This window comes from Sphaeramia orbicularis, chromosome 12, assembly GCF_902148855.1.
Source record: "Sphaeramia orbicularis chromosome 12, fSphaOr1.1, whole genome shotgun sequence".
Lineage (NCBI taxonomy): Eukaryota > Metazoa > Chordata > Actinopteri > Kurtiformes > Apogonidae > Sphaeramia > Sphaeramia orbicularis.
Window position 1 is genome coordinate 13,661,325 of NC_043968.1, and position 26,733 is coordinate 13,688,057.

The 26,733-nt window shown below is 35.6% G+C and overlaps 1 protein-coding gene across 3 annotated transcripts in view; it reads left to right on the top strand.

Moving 5' to 3' along the window:
• The window catches only part of LOC115429348 (disabled homolog 2-interacting protein), a 423,964-nt gene that overhangs the window by 43,749 nt on the left and 353,482 nt on the right, over positions 1 to 26,733 (top strand). For all 3 annotated transcript variants that reach the window (XM_030148688.1, XM_030148690.1, XM_030148689.1), the window contains exon 2: positions 3,931 to 4,052. In XM_030148688.1, the coding sequence (XP_030004548.1) occupies positions 3,931 to 4,052 (122 nt within the window). The remainder of the gene's footprint in view (positions 1 to 3,930; positions 4,053 to 26,733) is intronic.

Below are 26,733 nucleotides of genomic sequence, written 5' to 3' on the forward strand. Positions count from 1 at the left end.
TATTCTATTTGTGTGTCATATGATGAAACCCAGCCTCATGCAGGGAAGTTACGCTGTACGGAGGTCCTCTCTGAGCAGCAGGACCAGCTTATACAGCACACACTGACCCAAATATTCAACTTGTTTGCCTCCAGCCAATTTACACAAAAAAAAAAAAAAAACATTTTAGAATATGGCTACCAACAGTTAGGGCTGCACAATTCTGGCAAAAATGTGAATCATGATTTTTTTTGCTTAGAATTCAACCACGATTCTCTGGCACAATTTTTTTCACAAAATGTTTACTGCACCGCTGTCAAGGAAAATGGGGTCTTTTACCTCTGATTCTCATCTTTCATATCACTCCGCAAGTAGTCCGGTCACTTATGGTCCTGGTTGCTAAGCGACATCAGCTGATCTGTGAAAGTTTGCAGTGCGAAGAAACTTCCCAACTGGCACAATGGAATTTTTTTTAATAGAAAAATCTGCAAGAAAATTAAGTGTAGAACAAACATAAAAGCCAGTGTATCTGTGTTAGAGGGGTACATCTGTGGAATAATCTGGAACAAAACTTAAAAATGTCTTCTTCAATCTGTGCATTTAAAAGGATGTATAAAACCACTATAATAACAAAATATACAGGGTGGGGAAGCAAAATTTACAATATTTTGAGGCAGGGATTGAAAGACAGTGTATGACCAATTAGTTTATTGAAAGTCATGAGAATTTATTTGCCACAAGAAAATTTACATAATAGAAAATATTTTTATTCTATGTGTCCTCCTTCTTTCTCAATAACTGCCTTCACACGCTTCCTGAAACTTGCGCAAGTGCTCCTCAAATATTCGGGTGACAACTTCTCCCATTCTTCTTTAATAGTATCTTTAAGAAAGTCAACATTGCTGTGTGATGTTCTATTGGTAGCATGTTCTAAAACACCCCAAATAGCAGAATCCAGAGGGTTTAGATCTGGGCTAGAAGGTGGCCATAAACATGATTCCCAAAAATTGCTAAAGTTGGATTTGTTGTTGTTGTCAACAAGTGTTTTGGTGTTCTTGTGTAAGATTTTAACTTCAAATCATATTTTACTGCATTTCTAACGGTCTTGTTGTCTACCTCAAGTTCAATTGCCATTTTTCTCATGGATTTGGTTGGATCCTTTAGAATTTTGGATTTGAGAGCTTTAATAAAAGCTTTGGTAGGTTTTTTGTTGCTTCCTCCACTTCCAGACTTTCTCGTAATAGTTTTGCTCATAGTCATTCTCTTCTTTCCATTATAAACAGTCTTTATGGACACTCCAACTATTTTTGAAATCTCCTTTGGTGTGATGAGTACATTCAGCAAATCACACACTCTTTGATGTTTGCTTTCCTGATTACTCATATGGGCAAAAGTTTCTGAAAAGGTATGGATAATAGTGTTAGGTATGATTATGACATCAGTATATGTTTGGTTTCAAAACAATTGACGTAGTGCCTGCTGAGAAAAAACAACTAAATGTTCATTGTAAATTTTGCTTCCCCACCCTGTACAACATTAGAAGTACGTATAAAATAAGATATTATAGTTAATTGGTTATCATGATAAGAAGATACTATCATATTTATTGATCATTGTATTTGGAGTAAATATTTAAAGTGCATATAGATATTATAGTTTATATTAAAAACGGTTGATTATTGCAAATCTGATTGTGTATGAGGTGACTAAAAAAAAGTGTATATGAAGGGTTTGTATGGATGTTTTGTGTTATTGTAAAAAATATACAGAGGAAAATGTGTGTTAACAAAGTAAAGGAAGCGGATCTAGTTTGATTATTAGTTTGTAAAAAGGGGGTGGGAGTCAGTAAGTTATACTTCTTCCCACTCCTTTTTGAGCGCAAAAAAATTGTATTTATTTATTTGTTTTCACCATGTTGTATGATTCTTTGTTATTTGATGATTCTATGTGCTCGAAATAAACTACTACTACTACTACTACTAAAATTTTTAGAGAGGGCGAGACTTTTGATTCTTGGTTATAGGTTGAGTTATCCTCACCAGCAAAGAAAAGAAAAGGAGAAGAATAGCGCAGAAGTCAGAGAAGTGAAAGTGAAAAGACACTTAGAGTTGGATGATAAAAAAGAAGACTGACATGAGACTAACGCCGCCGAATGCAAACCTTTATTGGGCACGAGTTCGGGTGGGTGACTCTCACCACTACCACTGGGGTTTTCATCCACTTCATTCTCTTTACTGCAGACGTTCCTCCACTCTTTCATTTTCACTCAGCTGCAGCCGACAGCTGCAGGCTCACGTGTAATAAAGACACTTTACCATTGGTTGAGGGAGGAGGCGGGGGTGGTTCTGCGTTTGTGGGCAAATGTTTGTAATGCAGCCCATGAAATAAAATGCTTAAGAATCGTCCTTGTTTAGAAATAAGATTGTGTACACGTGTGAATTGAGATTGTGATCTTTTAGCGATTAATCGTGCAGCCCTACCAACAGGTGAAAGTGCACAGATTTCACAGACATGCATCAGTGTTGAAACGGTGAAAGTTTGTTTTCAGCTCTCACAAGTGTATATTTTCCTCAGGTATGTGCTGTACATAAGGCTGTTGCTTTGATGGTAATGGAGTTGGCTTCAGAAAAACAAAGATATGTAATAAAATAGTCTTGAAACTCTAGGAAGCCATGCTGTCTCTGTAATAGGGCTGGGTATCATGGCCAATTTCCATAATCGATTCCATTTTGATTCATATGGTTCTGAATCGATTAATCACAATTCGATTTGATCCAATATCAGTTCGATTCAGTATTAATTGATTGATTCAGATTAATTTAGTGATACCAAAGTACAATTTTGAGTTGTAACCTGATTATTTCACTACTGCAGTCATGCAACACATCAATACTGGTATCAATATTAATATTAGAAAACAAATAAATCTGACATTTCAGCAGGAAGTAGCTGAATCTGCTCTGAAATGATGAACGGGACAGAAACATTGCCATGTTTCTACAGTGGATCAGAATGGACTTCTCCGTCATCTTTATTGTGTTTTATCGCTGGTGGTGGTGGTGGTGGGGTGTTCCGTGATTGTTGGTCAGGGAGCGGGGGGGTAGCATCGTGGTCGGACATTGTTGTTTTACTATTCCTCTAACTCCATACTCAGCCATAGGTGACAGTATGGATCCAAGTTAACATTCCAAGAACGACCGCCTTCCACGACTCGCCTCGGAGAACCTCCGGGCAGCCAGTTCCTTCACACTGTGGGTTCGAGTTTGAGGCCGGGGGTACCTCCAGCGGAGGGGTTTTCCCCACCCTTCCTCTGCGTCTTTTCCGTGCCAGAGCCGTCACGAGCCAGACCAAGACGCCGTCTTCCCCAGGGGTTCACAAGACAGAGCCGGTCGTGCTTCAGCGTGCTCCTGGTCCTGGTCTGAAAAATCGATCTCGGCCACTGTTAATCGATTACGCAAAATTAAAACGAAATCAATCTAAGATCAATTAAATCAATTTTTTTTACCCAGCCCTACTCTGTAACAGTAAACCATATGTATGATTTGATAGATTTCATTTCCCCTGTGTAAAAGCCTATGTGTTGCTTTTCTGTGACTTATGTCATCACTGGAAAATACTGCAGAATCCAATTTAAGCTTGTTTCAGTTGTTTTATATTTATCCTATTGACACTTCACGTCATCCTCAGAGTAATGGAGATGGAAAGAAACAACAGTATGCTGTAGTCATTACCGTTCAATTGCGTTCTAATTAAGAAAATAGTTTTAGCATTGACTGTGCAGAATACCTATTTGCACAACTTAAAAAGCACTTCCCCTATCACATAGATAAAAGGCCCATTTAGCAAAATCCTGATTGCCCACTCCTTTTTTTTTAGTGAACCAATACAACAAAGAACAAATATCTCTGTGTTTTAGAACTAATATTTAGTTTTTTCTTTCTCCTTTCTTAGACGTCCAATGTTCATCAAGACACTGGATGTCACGTGGCCACTCCTATGAAGAGCGAAGCGCCTGGAACCCGAAGTACTGTGTGGTCGGTGACTGTCAGATGCTGCTTCTGAATGAGGAGGTGGTGAGAGCAGACGGCGCTGTCCCTGTCTGTCATGTCCTTCTGTGTTACTAATCCCCATTGTCTTTGTCTTCACTCCTATGTTCATGCTTCTGCTTCTTCCTTGGCTCATTTTCTAACCTTAGTTTTATATACTTGCAAAGCAAATTTATTTGTACAGCACCATATTCATACACGCAGGGTTCCTATGCAAGTATGGAAAGTATGGAATTTGATTTTATAAATTTCCATATCTGGAAAAGTATGGAAAATGGAAACACATATGGATAACTATTTATGTTTCCAAGATTATTACCATTATTCGTTCAAAGGTCTTTTTATTAATAACTGAACATGAATAAGACATTCACTGTACAGGAAGGAGATTTTGGATTTTCTAAACAACATCCACCCATGATACAACCCGTAACCCTACCCAGACATGAACAGATACAAACAACCACTGAAAAAATTTATGAAAAGACAGAATGAAAATTATAAATAAATATCAACCACCGTGTTTAAACAGCATTAATAGGTGTAGTATGAAAGAATATGTTAAAAAAAAAAAAAAAAGGGCAAGGGAAAAGAAAATAAGTAATATAAAAAAATAATAATAATTAATGCATTAAAATTTATTTATTTATAAAAAAAAAAAAAGGTGGGTGGGGCTACTCAGAGAATGAAAATTATAAATAAATGTCTGCAACGAATATTTAAACAGCATTAATAAGTGTAGTATAAAAGAACATAAAAAAGACGACAGAAAAAAGAGCAAAAGTTATATATATATAAAAAAAATAACACTGGTCAACAACAAATTTATTGTTTAAGTTTTTTGAGCTGATTTAGGATAATTTTGGTGTGCTGAATCCAAAAATCACATTAATTTTGCTCAATCAGGTCAACTTTCTGAACTATGCTACATATTGGCTTTTTAACATTTTTGCTTACATTTATGGGCATTTTCACATCATATGATACAAAATTCTTTCATATTTCTCGCAATAAACGAGTTCTGAAGATTTTACTTTTGCCAATTTATGATTAACAGTTTTTTTAATATTACAGGTGAATGAAATGGCTTCGACTAGAAGATCTTGCAAAAATAAGCCTGACGTATTCTGCTACATCTGCGGTGAATACACCATTGTACCTAACAGGAATCAAGTCACAAGTTTCATAAAGTGTGCTTACCAACCTTATTTTGGTATTAATGTAATTAAATGTAATCAATTTTGTGAGAAGATCAAACTTTTCAAAATCAAATGAGCAAAAAAACCTGACCTGATTGAGAAAAACAGATGTCATTTTTGGATGTAGCGGTGCAAAATGGTCCTAATTCAGTTGAAAAAACCTAGACAACTTGCAAAAAACATTTTTTTGTAACCCAGTGTAATTAATATATTAAAATGTATGTATTTATTCATAAAAAGGGGGGGGGGTTGCTACTCAGAGAATAAAAATTATAAATAGATAACAACAACCATCTTTAAACAGCATTAATAAGTGTAGTATAAAAGAACATAAAAAAGACAATAGAAAAAAGAGCAAGGGAAAAGAAAATAAATAATATATATATATAAAAAAAGAATACATTAAAATTTATTTATTTATTTAAAAAAATGAGGGGGATGGCTACTCAGAGAATGAAAATTATTGTTACGTGTTATGTGTCTTGTGTGAAAGTAGCAGCATAATGGAAACTTTAGAGCAAACAAATACAGCCTCTGTTTTACAAATCTACATTCAGGGAATTGTCCATTGCTTGTGAATTACACAAAAAGCACATTAAAGGTGGGGTAGGAAATCTTAGAAAAATGGTTCAAGTAAGCTACGTTTTGAAAATACTCAATTCAAAAGTCCAAACCCCTTTCTTCAGACTTCCCCCCGAAGCCACGCCTCCAGAGTACTGGCACCTGCAATGCTTGGTCTCGAGGGTTCATGAGCGCCGCACAGCGACAGTTCGCCCGGCTCCAGTGGCCCAGATCCATGCATACCTCATTCTAGGGCTGCTCGATTATAGAAAAAAAAAATCACAATTATTTTAGCAATAATTGAAATCACGATTATTAAAAACGATTATTTGTTAACCTTAATGTTGTTTATTTTTTTCTTGCAAAACAATGTCAGATATACTCTTTAAATATAAATAAAGCTTTTAACCATTAAAACAAAGTATCTTCACCTTTGTACGAAACAAAAAAATCTTTGAATGCAAATAAGTGTACTGTAAATTCAAGTATGTTTCCTTTTGTAAACAAATAGTGCACTGGAATTAAACTGCTCTAGACTTGCCATAGAACTGGAGCAATAAAAAAAAAAACTCACGTAAAGTGCAAATTATAAATTCAAGTATGTTCAGTGTAGTATGAAACAGTAAATTCAGTGGTGTGCCGTGAGGTTTCAGTTAGGTTAATATGGGAGTTGCAGCGTAAAGACATTCGGAGACTGAAGACTGCATTGCGGACGAAGTTGTAGGCGGAGTTTTTTTTTTAATGCGTTTTAGTTTTTCATAAGATTATGATAAAGGTCGCGGTGGTTAAACTTTAGATGGTTAAAAAGGTTTGCTGTGTTACCGGTCGGTGTGGACACAACTACGAAACACTTTTTGCACGTAATGGGTTTTTGCTCTTCATCAAACCCAAAGTCATTCCATACAATTGAATTTGACTTGCCTTTTTTGTTTACCAAGCACTTCTGCTGCGATTCTCCTGCTATTTTTCCAGACCGCTAGGTACAGCTTTCCTCTTGGGGTGGACCTGCCGGCTAGCTGGCAGCTGTAGCTTAGAGGGGGGCGGGGCAGAGCAGCTCATGGTAGCTTGCGTGCGCGTGAATTAAACAACTCAAAATTAATAATCGTTTTTTCTCGATTACATAATTTTTGTAATCGTTGCGTGTAATAATCGAAATCGTAATTGAATTTCAATTAATTGCACAGCCCTACCTCATTCATTTTCCTTCAACCCCCCCGCTCTTACAGAACAGCCCCAGTTCATACCAATCTGACAAACGTTACATTTCCTACTGATTTATGTTGGTGAGAAAACAGTTTGCCGTTGAACTCTCCATCCTAATATAACTAATACAGCCAAGCTCTGGCTCTGGCTTCATTTCATCTCTGAGAACGCACGATTCATGCACGAAGGGGGGTACACGCAGAGGGGGGAGGGACAAATGGCAGTTGAGTTTGATAGACATATCACTTTCAATCATTTTGATTGGGCGCTTAAAATGATTGGATGGTATTTTTTCAGTCCTGTCCGTTCCACAGGTGACTACATTTTTTTTAAAATTTTTGTGTTAGAGCATTTAATTAATTGGTTGTAATCGCGGTGTGAAGGGGATTTTAACCCTTTCATGCATGAATTTTGAGAACCTTAATCAAGATTTTTTTCCTGAGTGTTTTTATTCCTCTATAGCACAGGTGTCAAACATGCAGCCCGGGGGCCAAAACCGGCCCACCAAAGGATCCAATCTGGCCCCTGGGATGAATTTGTGAAATGCAGAAATTACACTGACGATATTAACAATCAAGGATGTTAGAATCATTTTAGGTCAATTTAATCTCAAGTGGGTCAGACCAGTAAAATATTATCATAATAACCTATAATTAATGAAAAGTACAGATTTTTCTCTTTGTTGTAGTGTAAAAAAAAAAAAAGTAAAATTACACAAAAATGTTTACATTTACAGACTAGCCTTTGACAAAAAATGTGAATAACCTGAAAATTCTTAAGAAAAATAAGTGCAATTTGAACAATATTCCGCCTTAGTTTATCATTTATACGTATGCATCACAACTTACAGATCACAGTGGATCTACAAATACACAAAACGTTTAGTAAGAGGCAGAATATTGGTACGATTCCACATACTTCATATTTGTTTATGTTATATTCAAGTACAGTTCGTAGATGTATACATTTTCATTATAGAATTTGACTTTTTTCACTCAAAAACATAGAAAAAAACTTTGGAGTTGACATTATTTATAAGTTCTTACCCTATTATTTATATTATTTTACTGATCCGGCCCACTTTATATCAGCTTAGGCTGTATGTGGCCCCTGAACTAGAATGAGTTTGACACCCCTGCTCTATAGGCATAACAAAAAAAACACAATGTGATTGAAATTTTTTATGAAGCTATTTTTCATGGAGTTACAAAAATGTTCATTCAGCTGGACACCATGCATTTAATATTTGAAGCAAAGATTAAAACTAGGGGTGGGCAAGTTAACGCGTTATTCCCGCGTTAATGCATTCATTAAATAACGCCGACAATTTTTTTTATCTCACGTTAACGCCGTTTTATTATTGTTCTGCCTTTCAAGCAAGTCTTAGTTGATTTATACATACGGACTCTTATTTTGAAACTCATGCTTTTATTTCGCCGGTCCACACACCGGTGCTGTGTGTGTGTTCCGGCTGAGAGGAGAAAACCGGCGAACTTTACAAGTAATGCTGATGTTTAAGCTAATTTGTTTATGCAAGCAGTCGGAGATGGGTTGCTAATTCTTTATGCAGGCTCATGCTAAGTTTATGTAAATTCATTGGTTGTGTTTAGGTCTAATATGTCAGCCTTTGAACTAACCTTTACTCATGTACGATGTGAATGTTGTATTAGCAGTCATTTTATCTCGATGCTAACTTGAATGGGAAAATCCATAGACACGCTAACGATTAGCATTTACAGGTTAATTAAAGATTTACAACGTCTTTTTATTCAGCAACAAAGGCTCACATCAGAGATATTTGATACTATTCATTCTTACAACAACTGAACATAAAATACTCACAGGCAAACGTTTTTGGGGCCATACAAACAAGAGTGAAAGAAACATGTCTGTTAGTTCTATGTCCGAACTAACTACGGTAACACGGAAAGGACAAAACATACGTTAGTGCAACTTATTCTGACCACTTCAGGGCCCCTTTTGCTTGCTTTGAACAACTGAACATCACATATTAATGGGCTTATTAGTATTAGTACTGATTAGTGGGCTTAAGACTCCTGTCAATCACTCACAACTGTAAATACACTGGTGGGGACATAAACATGTGTAAAAGTAGAGGTTTTTTACATGGACATTTTCATTTTAAATGTTTTCAGATGGTGGGGTTGAGAAGGACACAGATGTTTGGAAGCACTGACGTGCAATTATTTTGATCACCGGAGTACTTCCAGTCTGGAATATCACTGAAAGGCAATACATGCTGTTGATGCGTTCCCCCCCCCCCCAACAACTATGCGATTAATCGCGATTAATCGCAGAAAGCCATGCGATTAATCGCGATTAAAAATTTTAATCGCTGCCCACCACTAATTAAAACTGATCATCGAAAAGTGATATACTGTTTGAAAAGTACGAAATAAAAACATTTTTCATGCAGCTCACATTTTATCGTACTCTAATACTAATTATTACACACTTCATGGAGATAATATGCAAAAAAAAAAGCCCAACTTTTTGATTAGGAAAGTAGTTAATTACAGTCTAACATCAATTAGCAACGAATTTACCCTAAAACATGTTAGTGCAGATTAGGTTTATCAACAACAGCAAAGTTACAGTAATGTAACTTACTAGAGCTTTTTATGTAAACAATATAATGATCATTTCAGGGCATTTTCTAACATTTGACAGTACAAATACTATATATTTAGGAGATAGAAAAGACTTATTTGTATTTCTGTTATATAACTAACACTTAATTCATGTGACTAATCCCTGGCACTTTCCTGAACCCAGATAAACAGTACTCTATCTGCTCTGCTTTGTTTATCCCAGTCATGTCTAATGTACCACCTTCTGACAACATCACACAGCGTAGTTATGCACAGTGTATGGAAACACATCTAATTTACGTTTTATTTTATGTCAACACAATGAAACACAACAGTGAGAGAAAAGATAACGCTCAAATGTAGAAGACTGATTTTAGAGAGTCATCACTTTTAATATTATATCTATGTTTTAACCCTTTTATGCATGAATTATGAGAGTCTTAATCAAGATTCTTTTTTTTCCTGAGTGTTTTTATTCCTCTAGGTATTAAAAAAACGTGCAATTTTTGTGAACCTATTTTTTTATGGAGTTGCAAAAATGTCCACTCGGCTGGAAAGCATGCATTTAATTTTTGAAGTAAAGAAACATATTTACTGATATAGTGTGAAAACTATGAAATAAAAAATATTTTTAATGCAGCTAATCTGATGTTTTCTTACATTTTAACAGATAATATGCAAAAAAAAACCAAAACCTTTTTGTATAAAAAAAACCCCCAAACTGTTAATTACAGTCCAATAATAATAAAAAACAATTGATTTCCACGCAAACATGTTAGTGCAGATCAGTTTATGAAGAACAGCAAAGTTAATGGTATGAATTACAGTGTATGGGATGATGCATGAGCGTCCACTGTGTCGGCTGATATGGAACTAAAACGATAAAATCCACAAATATGCAAGAGAACAGCTGGAGAAGAACTGTCCACTGGAGTGACCAGTATGCATGAAAGGGTTAAGCAATTTAGTAAAAAATGCTCCAGGAAAACATCTCTCACCCCACCTTTAACCTGTCAGAATAGCTTTACATTCTTACAGCTAGATAATATAAGGCCTACAATATTAATGAAAACATCTACAAAACAATGTGTAATATTTTTTGACTATGTCATAAGGAGATGCTAGTGAGAGCCCTAAGAGCTGCTTCTCTTGAGCCTTAGGTTGCAGTCAGACATCCTGCTCTGGGCTCAGGGTGCTGCCTTGCTACATGTAGCCTGTTCATGCTGCAGCTGTTCCGCTACGGACAATATAACAGATAACATATAGGTAGGCTACTCTATATGCTGTTGCTGCTATGTATGGGCTTTATGGTGCCGCTGCTTGTAGGTACAGGGTGGGGAAGCAAAATTTACAATATTTTGAGGGAGGGATTGAAAGACAGTGTATGACCAATTAGTTTATTGAAAGTCATGAGAATTTATTTGCCACAAGAAAATTGACATAATAGAAAATGTTTTTATTCTATGTGTCCTCCTTCTTTCTCAATAACTGCCTTCACACGCTTCCTGAAACTTGCGCAAGTGTTCCTCAAATATTCGGGTGACAACTTCTCCCATTCTTCTTTAATAGTATCTTTAAGAAAGTCGACATTGCTGTGTGATGTTCTATTGGTAGCATGTTCTAAAACGCCCCAAATAGCATAATCCAGAGGGTTTAGATCTGGGCTAGAAGGCGGCCATAAACATGATTCCCAAAAATTGCTAAAGTTGGATTTGCAGAAATCTTGTATTTTTCTAGCTGTGTGGGCTGGAGCACCATCCTGTGTCCATACATAATTTCCATCTGGGTAGTTTGCTTTAAGCCATGGCAATACCTGGAATCTGGATGGATTTGGTTGGATCCTTTAGGATTTTGGATTTGAGAGCTTTAATAAAAGCTTTGGTACGTTTTTTGTTGCTTCCTCCACTTCCAGACTTTCTCCTAATAGTGTTGCTCATAGTCATTCTCTTCTTTACATTATAAACAGTCTTTATGGACACTCCAACTATTTTTGAAATCTCCTTTGGTGTGACGAGTGCATTCAGCAAATCACGCACTCTTTGACGTTTGCTTTCCTGATTACTCATGGCCAAAAGTTTCTGAAAAGGTATGGATAATAGTGTTAGGTATGATTATGACATCAATATATGTTTGGTTTCAAAACAACTGACGTAGTGCCTGCTGAGAAAAAAACAACTAAATGTTCATTGTAAATTTTGCTTCCCCACCCTGTATATACTGCTGCTATGTGTATAATCCACTTTTTAGGGTTCCTGTGTTCATGTATGATTTATGCTGATCGCTCATTTATATTTAATTGAATTAAAATGATGTGCACAGTAGCTAATTTTATGAGCTTACCGCTGTAGGTACCTGTAGTTGAGGCCTCAGTCCCTATGGAAACCACATTGTGCGACATGATTATTGCTTGCTGAGTTTAAAATCAGAACACCAGCTTGTATTTGTGTGGTGGCTATAACAAACACTTGACGAGTCAGTTACTTTTACTACTTTGACAACTCGCTTACACTCTAAATTAGACTCTGTCAGTTGCTGCATTTATTTAAAAAAAAAAGGCTTTATGGAAAATACTCAGCTTTACAGTCACTTAGCATGTCTACTTTATATATAACATAAATGAAAGCAAATAGAATGTAATTTACTTGTCCAGCTTGAAATTAGTCTGTGGATGCTGTGGTGAGCAGGCCCATGGAAGTGGATGTCATAATAGCTTTCAGTTGCAGTGAACAGTCTCCTTTTTACTTTTGGTAACTGCAGCATGAGTTGTCAAACTCTTCTTGGATATTCAGGCAGACTAGTTCATCACCACAAATGATGTAGGTGATGTATTCTTTGGCTTTAGAATCTCTCATACAGCCCTGTTCAGCAGGTTTAGCCTAGTACACTGCAAAAATCTAAATATTATCAAGTGTATTTTTCTCATTTCTAGTCAAACTATCTCATCACACTTAAAGTAAGACATAATCACCTAAACAGTGACTTTTCAGTGATATATAAGGACTTATTTTTAGACAATAGATCTTGAAAATCTTATTTTAAAAAAATCTTACCAAGATAATTTTCACTTGTTCCATTGGCAGATTTTTTTTTGCTCAATTCAAGATTTTTTTGTTTAGCCTAATTCAAGCAAAAAAAATCTGCCAATGGAACAAGTGAAAAGTATCTTGGCAAGATTTCTTGAAATAAGATTTTCAAGATCTATTGTCTAAAAATAAGTTCTTATATCTCACTGACAAGTTACTCTTTAGGTGATTATGTCTTATTTTAACCTCGTGAGACCCAGGAAATGTCAGTAAAGTACCAGCTTTTTTTGTTTTTTATTAAATAAATGCCTATATTGGAAACATCAGGTTGCAACAGTTTTTTCAGATGCAGTTTTTAAAATTTTTATGGAATGTCCTTTGTGATGGACAGTTTTCTTTATCTTTTTTTTTTTTTTTTTTTTTTTTTTGTATAAAGTTGTGAAACTCTTGTCCACAAATGTGGACAGAAAACCCAAAGCTGGGTCTTAGGAGGTTAAGTGTGATGAGAGATTTGGACTAGAAATGAGAAAAACACACTCGAGATTTTGATTTTTTCAGCGTAACTTTATTGCGTAAGTTGATAAAGAAGGGTACTAGGGCTGCAAAATATATTTAAAAAATATTGCTTTCTTGGTAACGGAGTGTACGATATTCATATCGCAAAGACGTGCAATTATTTATTTTCTTCTTTTTTTTCATTAACTTTCTGTTTTACACACCATGGGGTACCAGAGTGGTTTTCTCTGTCACGGTAACATGCTAGTTTTTCTGGCAAAAAACCTGAAGTAATGCTACTGCTGCTGGTTGAATGCAAGTTTACATGTTATTAATGTTGAAAAGATGTGAATATTTTCAGTGCACAACTTTGGGCAAGGCCTGAACACTTATATTTAAAGATTTTATTTTTTTATGCAGTATTTACCAAAACAGGCCAGCAATGGAATAGTGTTTTGTCAGAGCTCTTACATGGCAGTACTCTGGCATTTTTGTTATTATAAAATACATCCATGCCATTTACACATTGTTATATGTGAATAAAATGACAAGATATTTGACTATGTTTGTGTCTGAAGGGCTATGGTAGCAGCATCACCAGGTTCTTGGACAGAATTGTGTAACTGACTGGAGTAGTACAGTACTTTGTCTTAAATTATAAATAATTGAGTCAGCATGCAAACAATTGGCTCATTTTAACATTGTAAAGGAACATTTTTCTTAGTAGATGAAATTGGTGTTTCTTTCTTTATCACAATATTATCCAGGGTTTCTGCGGGTCATTAAAAGTCATTAAATAGATTGTGAAAATTAAGGCCTTAAAGCTATACCGTATGATGTGGCATTTTTACACTTTTCTTTTGTCATCTTAAAATGCTCCAAATAAGTGTGTGTCAAACTAAAATGTAAAAGAAATCCGGCAGGTATTGAAACTCAAAAATGTTTCATTCTCATATACTTCTGATAAAAGTCTGACCAATCATTTTAGTCGGTCCGAATAAAATAATTGGCCGAACCTGACTGAGCCTCCTGTCAATCATCCATTACAGCCGTCCAGCAACCGATCCATTATCACCGTCTCACATCCGATATGTGTCCCTCTGAATCTGACGCTTCACGGGCACTGCTTCTCCTGTCACTGACCACAGTCTACTGTCTAGGATGTGTTTGGATAGAACTGACATGCACATGTGGAAGGAAAAAACTGATATATTAACAGAAACAACAACTGAGGGGCACAAACTGGAGTCTGATGAATGAAGGATGGAGATAAAAGTCCGGAAGTCAGCTGTACTGGACTAAACAGGTCTGCATAAAGCTCAGCTTTTATGACGGTGGGACTCATACAGGTGCAATTACATGGTGTCACACAATGTAAGAGGATGTAGGATGATAATTTTATGGACTATGAAACCTCAAATGTCCACGGAAAATTCGCGGAGGCCACATGTTCACAGTGCGCGCGCCCATCCAACCTGCAGTGAAGACACTGACCCAGCACTGCACAGACCAGGTCTACTGATGGAACAGGAGCCGTGGGCCCGCGGCAGGTGGATGATGCATCTGATTACTGAGGGAGGGGTCCACGGACACGCCAAAACGGACCGGACCTCCGCCTCTGCTTCCTCCTCCGTTTCCATCGCGCATCAGATGAGAGGAGGAGAGAGGAGGAGGAGCCTCAGTGCTCAGGCAGAGGGAAGGGGGCGGGGCTTTGGAGGGAGGCGGGTTGTTTATGTTCAAACTTTTACTAAGTGCTGTGAGAAATGCCACATCGGTAGGTATAGCTTTAAATGGCGTTATAAAGCATTAAATTCGATGTCCAGAGGCATTAAAAAATGAAATACACTTGATGGAAAAATATTCTTCATGATTTATTTTGATTATATAAACATTTAATTATTTTGATTAGAAGTATAGTGTGATGATTGACAGGTTGAACCCTTTAATTGGCTATTGTTTATGGCCGATACACAAAGTCACAACACCAGATGCTTGGAATGCAACGTGCTGTGAGTGTGCTCATGCTGTGGCAAAAGAGCAGAGGGAATATTAGCAAATGTCGGAAAAATGGGAGAATGCAAGTTTCAGCAGAAGTGATTGGAGGAGGAGCTATTCAGAACCTGGTTGAAGCCTGTCGAGGGTAAACCGTCATAAAACCATTTATAAAACTGTATCTGCAGTTGGACATGGGCATTAAATGTGTTTAAAAAGGGCATTAAAAAGCATTCAATTAGATTTGCTGATACCTGCAGAAACCCTGTTATCGTTATCGCAATGCTGTACACCGATATTGCATATTGCAAGTTTTACCAATATCATGTAGCGCTACAGGGTACTAATGGCATTTGAGGGAAATTGCATCATATACAAGCATTAGTTGACTATGAACCATTTAATATCCAGTCTGGGAGTAGCTGTTACTAACAGGTTTTTTGTTTTTTTTTTTGTTTTTTTTTTTTGGCGGGGGGGGGGGGGGCTCATTAGTCACACACATGATTCAGCCATGGGTCATCTGTCTATAAACGCTACCACCAGCTGATTGAAAAGTGTCAGTATCTCTCTACTACTCCCTTATGGCTCATTAGAGCAATAGCCACTTGAACTGGTTCTCTGTTAAAAAAAGATTACTTTATTCATTACTGGTTTTCTTTAGAAATATTATTAGAACAAAAAAAACATCCATCTTGTACAAAAATGTTTTAGTTCAGATAGACATAGCTATGCAACCAGGCAGACAACCAGAGGTAATTTTACACTACCCAAATCAAGAACAAATGCAATGAAAACAATGCTAATATACCGAGCTATGCAAGAAAATAACAAATTACCGGAACACATCACACAAGAAAACTGTAAAATGAAATTTAAGAAATCAGTCAAGAAACATCTATTGACCATAAATGATTGATACCTAGGCTAATTGAATATATGTACTGTATATACTATACCGCTGCTGACCTAAAGGAGCTGTCGTGTCTGTATTTTTGTCTGTTTATTTTTTTGTATGTTATGTAGTATGTGAAAATTGTTTTGTATGATTATATTGTATGTTATTTGCATTGACTAGTTGTAAAGATTATTGTAAGGAACCCAGGAAGAATAGCTGTTGCTATGGTACAGCTAATGGGGATCCTAAAGAAAGAAAGAAAGAAAGAAAGAAAGAGAAGCAACAATCATAACAATTTGGCTTCACTTTTCAATAATAACACAAAACAATGTCAGTCATCTTTTTTTATACCATGTGTTGTGTTTTAATTTGGACAGAGAAAAAAACAACAGAAAGATGTCTAAACATAACTTATAACTTGTATGTTCTAACGGTAAAGCCATTCAGTTACTTTTGAGAGAAGTCCCATCAGTGATTAAATACCAGTTTTCATTAACCACACTGCTGCTTAAATGCCAAGTGGAACCGTAGAACATGAATTCACATTGCAGAGGGTCTGCTTGCGGTCGTCTGAAACTCAATTCCTGGGACTGTTTGCTCTGCTGCATGTGATGGTGTGGACTCCCCTACCCCCCATATTGTATGGAAATTCCTCCTTCATTTAAATTCATCCCACAGCAGCCAAGTGATGTAGAGCAAATTGAGACAGGTTCTTTGCCTCTGTTGTCTTGATTAGTGTCCTACTAGATTCTGCCGGGCTTTTTTTTTTTGTGAGATTAGAGGTCCTGTTGGGACAAATGAGGAGTCAACAGGGTAATCTAAATTATACTGTTCAGTGTACAATATCCTGTCCTTATCTGAACACTATTAAAGCCATCCCGCGCCGATAGAACAACGCCATTGCTGGTTTTTCCTGGTTCAGTGTGTTCCCATTGTGTGCGTACAAATTAGTGAAGCCCCGTGATTATTAGACATATTTATTTCCGTGTTATGTCATCGAACTGGCCAGCTTTTGTTTAAAGCAGTGGTTCCCAACCTTTCTTGGCTAGTGACCCCATTTGAACCCTTTCATGCATGAATTGTGAGAACCTTAGTCAAGATGTTTTTCTTCAGTGTTTTTATTCCTCCTTAGGCATGAAAAAACAATGCGATCGAGTTTTTTTTCTATGGAGTTACAAAAATACCCAAGCATTTAATTTTTGAAGTAAAGAAACGTGTTTAAAACCCAATATCAGAAAGTGATATGAAAACAATGAAATAAAAACATTTTTAATGCTGCTAATCTGATGTCTTCTCACATTTTAACATATTCTAATGCTAGTATAATTACTCACTTCATGGAGATAATGTGCAAAAAAATCCTTCTTGTCTAACAAATAACAATTGATTTACACTCAAACATGTTAGTGCAGATCAGGTTTATCAAGAACAGCAAAGTCACAGTAATGGTCTGAATTACAGTGTATGGGATGGTGCATCAGTGTCCACTGTGTTGGCTGATATAGAACTAAAACTACAAAACCCATTAATATACAAGAGAGCAGCTGTAGAATAACTGTCCACTGGAGTGACTTATGCATGAAAGGGTTAACATCACAAATTTCTGACGAACCCAGACATTCAAAACTGAGACTTTTTTTTTTTTTTTTTGCTAAAATTAATCTGTTTTTGATCATGTAATAGTTTGCTATACTATGTTGCAAATAAATGTTCATTTTTAAATGACATTTAGTCTATATAATGTATATTATTATGGACGGAGGCAGAAAAGCCAGGTGTAGATTACTGCACAAAAGGAGGATTTGATTTTCTTTGGTCAGGATATGTACAGTCAGTCCAGCTTGGATTTACAAGGCTGACAATTAATACTGAACGAACAAGAACTGAAAATATGAATTATGAAAGAGCTGCAGCATCTGAAACTGACCACAATGAACATTTGACAGATAAACAGAACCACAATGCTTCAGTTTCAGCTTCAGTTTGTCATGTCTTTTATGTGTTGTGATTGTCTCTCCCAACTTACCGTATATTTTTTATTAGTAAATTATTATTTTTTTAATTAATTACTAGAAATTTCAGGCGACCCCATTTGAATTCCAGGCGACCCCACGTGAGTTCCCAACCCCAAGGTTGAAAAACAGTGGTTTAAAGAATGCAGATTACATTAGAAATGAGTGATCCTAGTTATCTTTACACATGGCAGGAAGGTAATACTTCAAATATGAAATTATTGCCTGGTGAAATTTATAGCAGCAGTGATGAAGCGCTGCCCCTTCATCCGCCAGTACAAGGACACATGCACTGGGTAGATGAGCGCTGACAGTGATATTCAGACGTGAACTTGCCAAAGGGATTTTTGATGCCAACGTAACTGCTGGAGCTCGGACAATGTGTCACTTCAGTTTTATCTGCAATTACTGAGATATTCCATGTTGAAATGCAGGTAATTATAGGGTAGAATTCTATGAATCAAGCCATTGGCAGCCTTTCCACTACGGTGCTCTCTGTCTCACAGCAGCAAAGAACAACAGCTTTTAAACGCGTCCATTTAGAGACCCACATTTTGAAAGGTCATCTCTAACGCTGCTGGATTACTGTGATGTCAGCAAACTGCAGGTCAAAACAATGATACAGTCTTATCACGCTGTGCTGTGGTTGAAAGTGTGACACATAGACAGCTAAACAAGCTTCAGCGGAGTAAATTCAGAGCATCAGCTACTGTAAACAAGACGACACAGATAAGGTCAAACATTTTCTTTCACCTCTGGGAGGAATTTGTTCTGAGACAATGAAGGCAACATATGAGATGTCGCAAAGTGCGTCATTTCATTGGAAGTTGGGCAGTCTTTGGCATGAATAATTATAAAAAAAAGCATAAAAGTGATAAAGAGGCTTCTATTCCTGTTTTTTTTTTTTTTATGAGATGTAGCATTTTTACCTGTACCTTATATATCATATACATCATACATAATTCAACTGAGCTGCTTTAGAGTATACTTAAATAATTCAATATAGCAACAAATAAGAAAAATAACAACATTTTCAATTCATGGGCTTTGATTTATCAAGGCTATGCATTTCTGTCATTGAACCCAAGCTTTTTTTTGTTACCAAACCTACATTACCATATGGAATAATGTAACATTTATATAGAAATACATGCTGCATTTGTAATCTTTATGTTTATTAATCAGTATCTTTGGGGAATTGAAAATATGTATGTGTATTTATTGCTTTATTATGTCCCGTTTTATTACTTTCAATGTGTTCTGTTTTTTTTTTTTTTAAAGTCATGTATTTCATTTCAGTAATAATGTGTTATTGCAGGACTTTTCATTCATTCATTCATTCATTTTCTGAACCCGGGTGCAGGACTTTTGTGAAATTAAAAAAAATAATAATAATAATGCGAAAATCAAGGTTAGTGAAGTAACCATATTTGGTTCCTTACCCTTAAGTGGCCAAAAAATACAAGAAAAACACATGTAAGGTATAAAGAACATGTATTTTTAGAACATTAGAACATCCCTTTTAGAATATTCGTACCATTACTTCATGATACCTAACAAAGCAGATACACTACTGTTCATGTAGAGGTGGACCTTACAGACCCTGGAGACCACATTGGACCTGAGATTGCTGACTCAGGCTGCGTTTATATGTAGCCAGGTATTTTTGAAAACAGAGATTTCCCCCTCTCTGTTTAAAAAAAAAACCTCGTGCAGATGTGACTGTTTTCGGAAAACTCTGCGCGTATACGGCCTTGTATATCTGTACCGTCAAGAGCATGCCAGGCCTGTAGATGGCAATGTAGTGGGACGATCGAGTACTATTAACTAATCAGAATCCTGAAAAGGATCACAATGAAACTTTACTTCCGCTATGAACCTATGGGGATGTAGTTTTCCTGGTTCTACATCCGAGAAATGTAACCGATACAATACAATGCAAATGGATGAGCCAGTGACTTTGTTTTACTATCACAAACTGCTTTTTTGACGTGACAGAGGGGATTAAAAAGGGTCTGAATTCTGTTGAGTCGAACCATGTTAGTTCTGTAGTCATTAATAGCTGTGGTCTGTTTTTCAATCATGTTTTGTCTTTAGCTCATGAAGACCGCTGTGCACTGATGTAAATTATGACTTCATTTACCTTCTACTGAACTGGACAGAACAGATAAAAGATAAACAACTAAAATAAACAAAATGTGAAGCATGACAATGTGGAAACAGCTCATAAAAGCCTTATTTTATATCAAGTAAATACATGAAGATCCTGTTAAGCAGATGTAGTGGATGCTAATTACCTAAGATGCTAACATTTGCTAGCACCAATCTTCCTTATTATCCCCTTCCTCTAAACCAGGGGTCTCAAACTAATTTTCTTTCAGGGGCCACATTCAGCCCGATTTGATCTCAAGTGGGTTGGACCAATAAAATAATAGCATAATAACCTATAAATAATGAAAACTCCAAATTTTTGTCCTTGTTTTAGTGCAAAAAAAGCCCCATGAAATTATGAAAATACTTTTAGAAACTACCCAAACAAATAGATGTGAATAACCTGAAAAACTGAAACTTCTTAAGAAAAATAAGTGCAATTTTAACAATATTATGCCTCAACTTATCATTTCTACATGTGCATTATGGAAAGACAGTAAACACTTAGTAACAAGCAGAAAATTGTTAAAATTGTGCTTAATTTTCTTTAGACATTTCAGGTTGTTCATATTTAGTTAGGTTAGTCACATTTTATTGTTACAGGGTAGTTTATAAATGTAAATATTTTCATAATTTAATGTTATTTTTTTGCACTAAAACAAAGACAAAAAATTTAAAATGTCATTATTTATAGGCATGATGTAATATTACTTTTTTCACATCAAACCAAGACGAAAATATGGAGTCATTATTTTTGTAGGTTATTATGCACAAATTTCTGGCAACCCCAGACATTTAAAACAGAGACTTTTTTTTTTTTTTTTGGCTAAAATTAATTAGTTTTTTATCATGTAATAGTTTGCTATACTATTTTGCAAAAAAATTTTAATTTTAGACAACATTTAGTCTATATAATGTATATTGTAATGGATGGAGGCAGAAAAGCCAGGTGTAGATTACTGCACAAAAGGAGGATTTGATTTTCTTTGGTCAGGATATGTACAGTCAGTCCAGCTTGGATTTACAAGGCTGACAATTAATACTGAATGAACAAGAACTGAAAATATGAATTATGAAAGAGCTGCAGCATCTGAAACTGACCACAATGAACATTTGACAGATAAACAGAACCACAATGCTTCAGTTTCAGCTTCAGTTTGTCATGTCTTTTATGTGTTGTGATTGTCTCTCCCAACTTACCGTATATTTTTTATTAGTAAATTATTATTTTTTTAATTAATTACTAGAAATTTCAGGCGACCCCATTTGAATTCCAGGCGACCCCACGTGAGTTCCCAACCCCAAGGTTGAAAAACAGTGGTTTAAAGAATGCAGATTACATTAGAAATGAGTGATCCTAGTTATCTTTACACATGGCAGGAAGGTAATACTTCAAATATGAAATAGTTTTTTATCATGTAATAGTTTGCTATACTATTTTGCAAAAAAATTTTAATTTTAGACAACATTTAGTCTATATAATGTATATTGTAATGGATGGAGGCAGAAAAGCCAGGTGTAGATTACTCCACAAAGTGAGAATGTTATTTTCCTTGGTCAGGATATGTACAGTCAGTCCAGTTTGTATTTACAAGGCTGACAATTAATACTGAACAAACAAGAACTCAAACTATGAATTATGAAAGAGCTGCAGCATCTGAAACCGACCACAATGAACTAGCATTAGCATTAGCATAGCATGGGAGAAATAAATAGTATATATGTGGAGAAACGCCAAAGGAGTGGAGAGAAAAGGTAAACTCAACACAGAAAGGCTCTGATCCAACTGAAAGTCAAACCTAGAACCTTCTTTTGAGGCCTACGTGCTAACCCCTATGCCACCGCGCCCCCCCAAAGGTGTTGTTTATGTAAAACAGAAGGAATGGTTTAAATATAGGTGGAGTGAAGGCATTATTATGTATTAAAGCAGCCTAGAAACTAGACACGTCTGCCTGAGAGTAAAAGATTGTTTGCACTTAATCTGGTTGAAATTATGGCTCATATTTACGCCAATTGTTTTTCTGATTGCCAGACGAGAAAAATAAATAAAACCCCAGCAAATCTTCCCACTGAACAGCCAGACTGGAGGATTCGACTGAGAACATTTTCAGTCTGGTACAGCCCTAGTATTATCCAAAAAAGCAGAATAAACAACTGCACTCACAGCCTTAATTGACACGAAACATTAGTCCTCGTATTTCTGTCAGAATTAGTCGTTTAATTTCCCGTCATTTACCATCTGCCTCAATGATCCCACGTGTCGTTGTTCTGATTGATCATAGGTTTATCCTGAGGCGTTTTGCTCTGTGCCCAGTGATGACGCCCTGTGGAAGTCAAACATGAACTGACAGATCCCAGTGCAGGTCTCATATATTAGTAGAGTGACAAAAAGTTCCAAAAGTCAGTGAAAGGATTAATCAGTAGTCTACGCTTTGAGACTCACTATACAAACATGTACATTGATTGTTCGCTGTGAAGGTTTTTTGACTTTTAATCTTTGCTCCGTTGTTTCTGCGTTTCATACATTTTGGCTTGAGTCTGTTTTTCTGTCTTATGGGTTTTACTTTTTTTCATTCTCCCAGTTGCTACTCACTTTTAATTTCTCCATCTTACAGTTGAAGACTTTTGTAGACTGATATCTAGTGACAAAACACAGTTAATGGAAGTGCCACATTTCTGAAAACAGCTGCTGATGAAATAAGATATTTACTATATTTAAGATAAGATAAGATAAGACTTTATTTATCCCACCGTAGGGAAATTTCACAGTTTAACAGCAGCAACATACAACATGCAATGAGTGAAAAATAAAATATAAAGAGAAAAAATAAGAAATTTGGTATTTATATAAAGATGTATGTTTAGAATTACAATTAATTATTATTATTTTTTTTACATATTTACATTTATGAATGATGACCACTTGCTAGAGGTTATTAAAACTACTAGGCTATAAAGATAACACTGGGTTACAAAAAAATGTTTTTTGCAAGTTGTCTAGGTTTTTTCAACTGAATTAGGACCATTTTGCACCGCTAAATCCAAAAATGACATCTGTTTTTCTCAATCAGGTCAGGTTTTTTTGCTAATTTGATTCTTAAAAATTTGATCTTCTCACAAAATTGATTACATTTTTGTGTCTTTATCAGTTGATTTTTTTATATAGTTCTCACCCAAAATAGGTTTTAAGAGAAAAAAAATCATTTGATCACTTGATTCCTGTTAGGTACCATGGTGTATTCACCGCAGATGTAGCAGAATACGTCAGGCTTATTTTTGCAAGATCTTCTAGTCGAAGCCATTTCATACACTTGTAATATTTAAAAAACCATTAACCATAAATTGGCAAAAGTAAAATCTTCAGAACTCGTTTATTGCAAGAAATATGAAAGAATTTTTTTATCAAATGATGTGAAAATGCCCATAAATGTAAACAAAAATGTTAAGAAGCCAATATGTAGCATAGTTCAGAAAGCTGACCTGATTGAGCAAAATTAAATTGATTTTTGGATTCAGCACACCAAAATTATCCTAAATCAGCTCAAAAAACTTAAACAATAAATTTGTTGTTGACCAGTGTAATGATTGCAAAACTGAGCAGAAATGACATCTTCATTTTTTTCTCCTTTTTTTTAAATTCTCTTTTTATTGAAAGAAATGTGGTTTTTACATTGAAAAATTCGACAGATACTCATAAACTATATACATCCAGAGAGTGGGTGTAAAAAACAAAAATATTTACAGCAGCTCATTATTGTCACAGCATACAAGATTTCAGAGTAAAAAATCAATATATAAATAGATAAATATAAACACAAAAACATTTTTCCTTGTGTTAGAGGATTTTGAGTCCATATTCATGCTGTCATCTCAGTAAAATCAGGTCTCAAAGGCCTCACATATCTCACCCATCCCTCCCAGTATTGCACAAAAGAATCCATCTTCAAATTTACAGTGAAGGTTTTTCTTTCCATCCTACAAATTCCCATAGTTATGTGTAGCGGTGTTAGAAAATATCGGTTCTGCAATATATCACAATATTTCATTTTACGATACGGTATCGATATTAAAAAGTACTGGATTGGTATTTATTCAAATGCAGATATGGCAGAGGTTCATTTTGTTTTTGTTTTGTTTTTATATTTTATTTATTATTATTTAACACTGTTTTATCAAATAATGTCATTTGAAAAACAAAAATAATATTATGTTGTTAGTTATTAATTAATACAGACCTGGACATTGTAAGGCCCGGGGGCCACATGCAGCCCGACAGCTGACCCTAACTGGCCCACATGAGGTCATTGGCAAATTAGAAGTCAATGCAAATATGTATCGTCATAATAGACATAACCAATACAACGCCACTGCTTTTATTTTGAAGGATCTGCTAATTTACCATTTTTTCACGCATACTTTCTGTACTTGTGTAAAGCTTATGCACTGATTGATTTGCTGGTCAGTTTCAGCCCATGAAGATGTCAGCTAACGCCAAAAAAAGAAAGATTGATTCCAAATGCAGAGTTTTTAACAAGACATGGACTTGTAAATCTTTCTTTACTGAAGTCAGAGGTAAAGAAAAAGAAAAGGAACTGCGATATGCAAACAAACAAAGCTGGATGCATTTATAGTTTTTTGTGTAAAGTTAATGTGGAGCTGGTTTTGCACATTTTCTAAAGTCTTTTTGTGAATATTCATTAAATAGTTGTATTCTGTGCTCCACATTTTCATTTTATTATTTTATTGTTGCATTTACTGTTTTTGTATTATAGTAAAGTATATATATAGAGAGAGAGATATTAAGGAGAGCTGCAAGTGTATTGATCCGGCCCTTAACAACTGTCAAAGTTTCTCATGTGGTCCCATAGGAAACTTAATTGCCCACCCCTGAACTAATAGAATATGAACACTTGAACAGGATCTTAAACTGTAACTTGATTTGATTCTGATTTGAATTGACAAAGCACTTTGTGACTCTGTCTGTGAAAAGTGCTCTATAAATAAAATTTACTTACTTAATGTCTGTAAACCATAATTTAAGTTTTAACACAGAAAAATTTTGTAATATAGCATCATATCCTGTTGTGATAAAAAAAAAAAAAAAGTGTTCGGTATTTGTGCATATTTCAGGCATAATTCAATTCTTCAAAGAAATAATCATTTTAAAAAAGAAACAAACAAAAAATTGCTTTTTTAACAGTATCATGATATATCGTATCATGATCCTATTATTTTGATTGGTATTGTATCACCAGATTCTTGCCAATACACACCCCTAGTTATGTTTATCCAATTATTTATTGTTGATAGAAATGACATTTTCTGATCTACATTTCTTGAGGGGGCAAATAAATAGACAACGATCAGTGATAGTGTTAGTTGTAACAAAAGGTTTCCAGGGGCTGAATTGAAATGATCATGTAAATCTGAAAGCATGTTTGAGTGTAAAAGAAAATACAATTTTCATTTTAACATAACTCTTATGAGTGTTCTCTGACCCTATTAAAATGGAAATGGAAAATCAGTCTGACATTTAATTTTCAGTCATACTCTGCCGTACAGTGGACAATATTCAGACATCAATATAAATTTAGTAAGTCAAATGCAGCCCGTAACACTGTAACCTCAGGTTTCGTCTTATGGAGGTGGTGTTTGAGTCACAGTTACAATCTGAAAATGAAAACAGCATTTGACGTTTCATTTTCAACAACATGACATGCTTTACAGTGGACGATATCGGATGATTTTTACATTGAATACGTGAAACAGTGCTCTCAGTCTATGGCTTTTACATTGACATCACCTTGCTCTTGTGGTGTCAAAATGAAAATGAAAATGAAAAATGACCTGTCAGCCCTCTCATCAAGGGAGGCAGGGCCAGATTAACACTTCATTGTACCCTGGGCAACAATATTCAAGGGCCCCATCATCACAACCCCAGGATCCCTATAGTCTGGCAAAATACAGAATAAGTTCCAGGAATATATGTAAATATACCCCATACTTCAATATCTAACAATCATCAAATGCATTTTGATGTACAAATGTGTAAATGCTCGAAGAACTACAAGTGCACCACTATAGCCTCTTGTCAAGGCCACTCACTTGCATATGATGATATGAAAACAAAACACATTAGCATCAGTATAATCTAAAATTGATCCACTACATTAGAAAGAGAGGGAAGTGTCGTCCATTTTCACAAAAAATAAATAAGAAACCATTTCCAAAGTATCCAGTATTTATTTAAGAACACTTTTTGCCAACACAAATGTATTGAATCGTCAGAAAAAGCCCACAGACAAAACACAAACATAATCTGATAGAATCAGATATGAATTTTAAACAGAAATCCCCTTGTCACCTCAGAATTCAACAAGAGAGTTAAAGTAAGTGCAATGTTTAAATTTTCAGCTTTTTTAATGTCCCTCTCCTTTTTTAATTTTCGTTTGGCGCTCCCACTTAGCTGCTTCTCCATGTTTGCAATGTTTTGATTCGCGTAGTTCTTGACGTCTCACATCCCGCTCAGTGCACGCACGTTGATTTGCGTCACCGCTGATTCGCT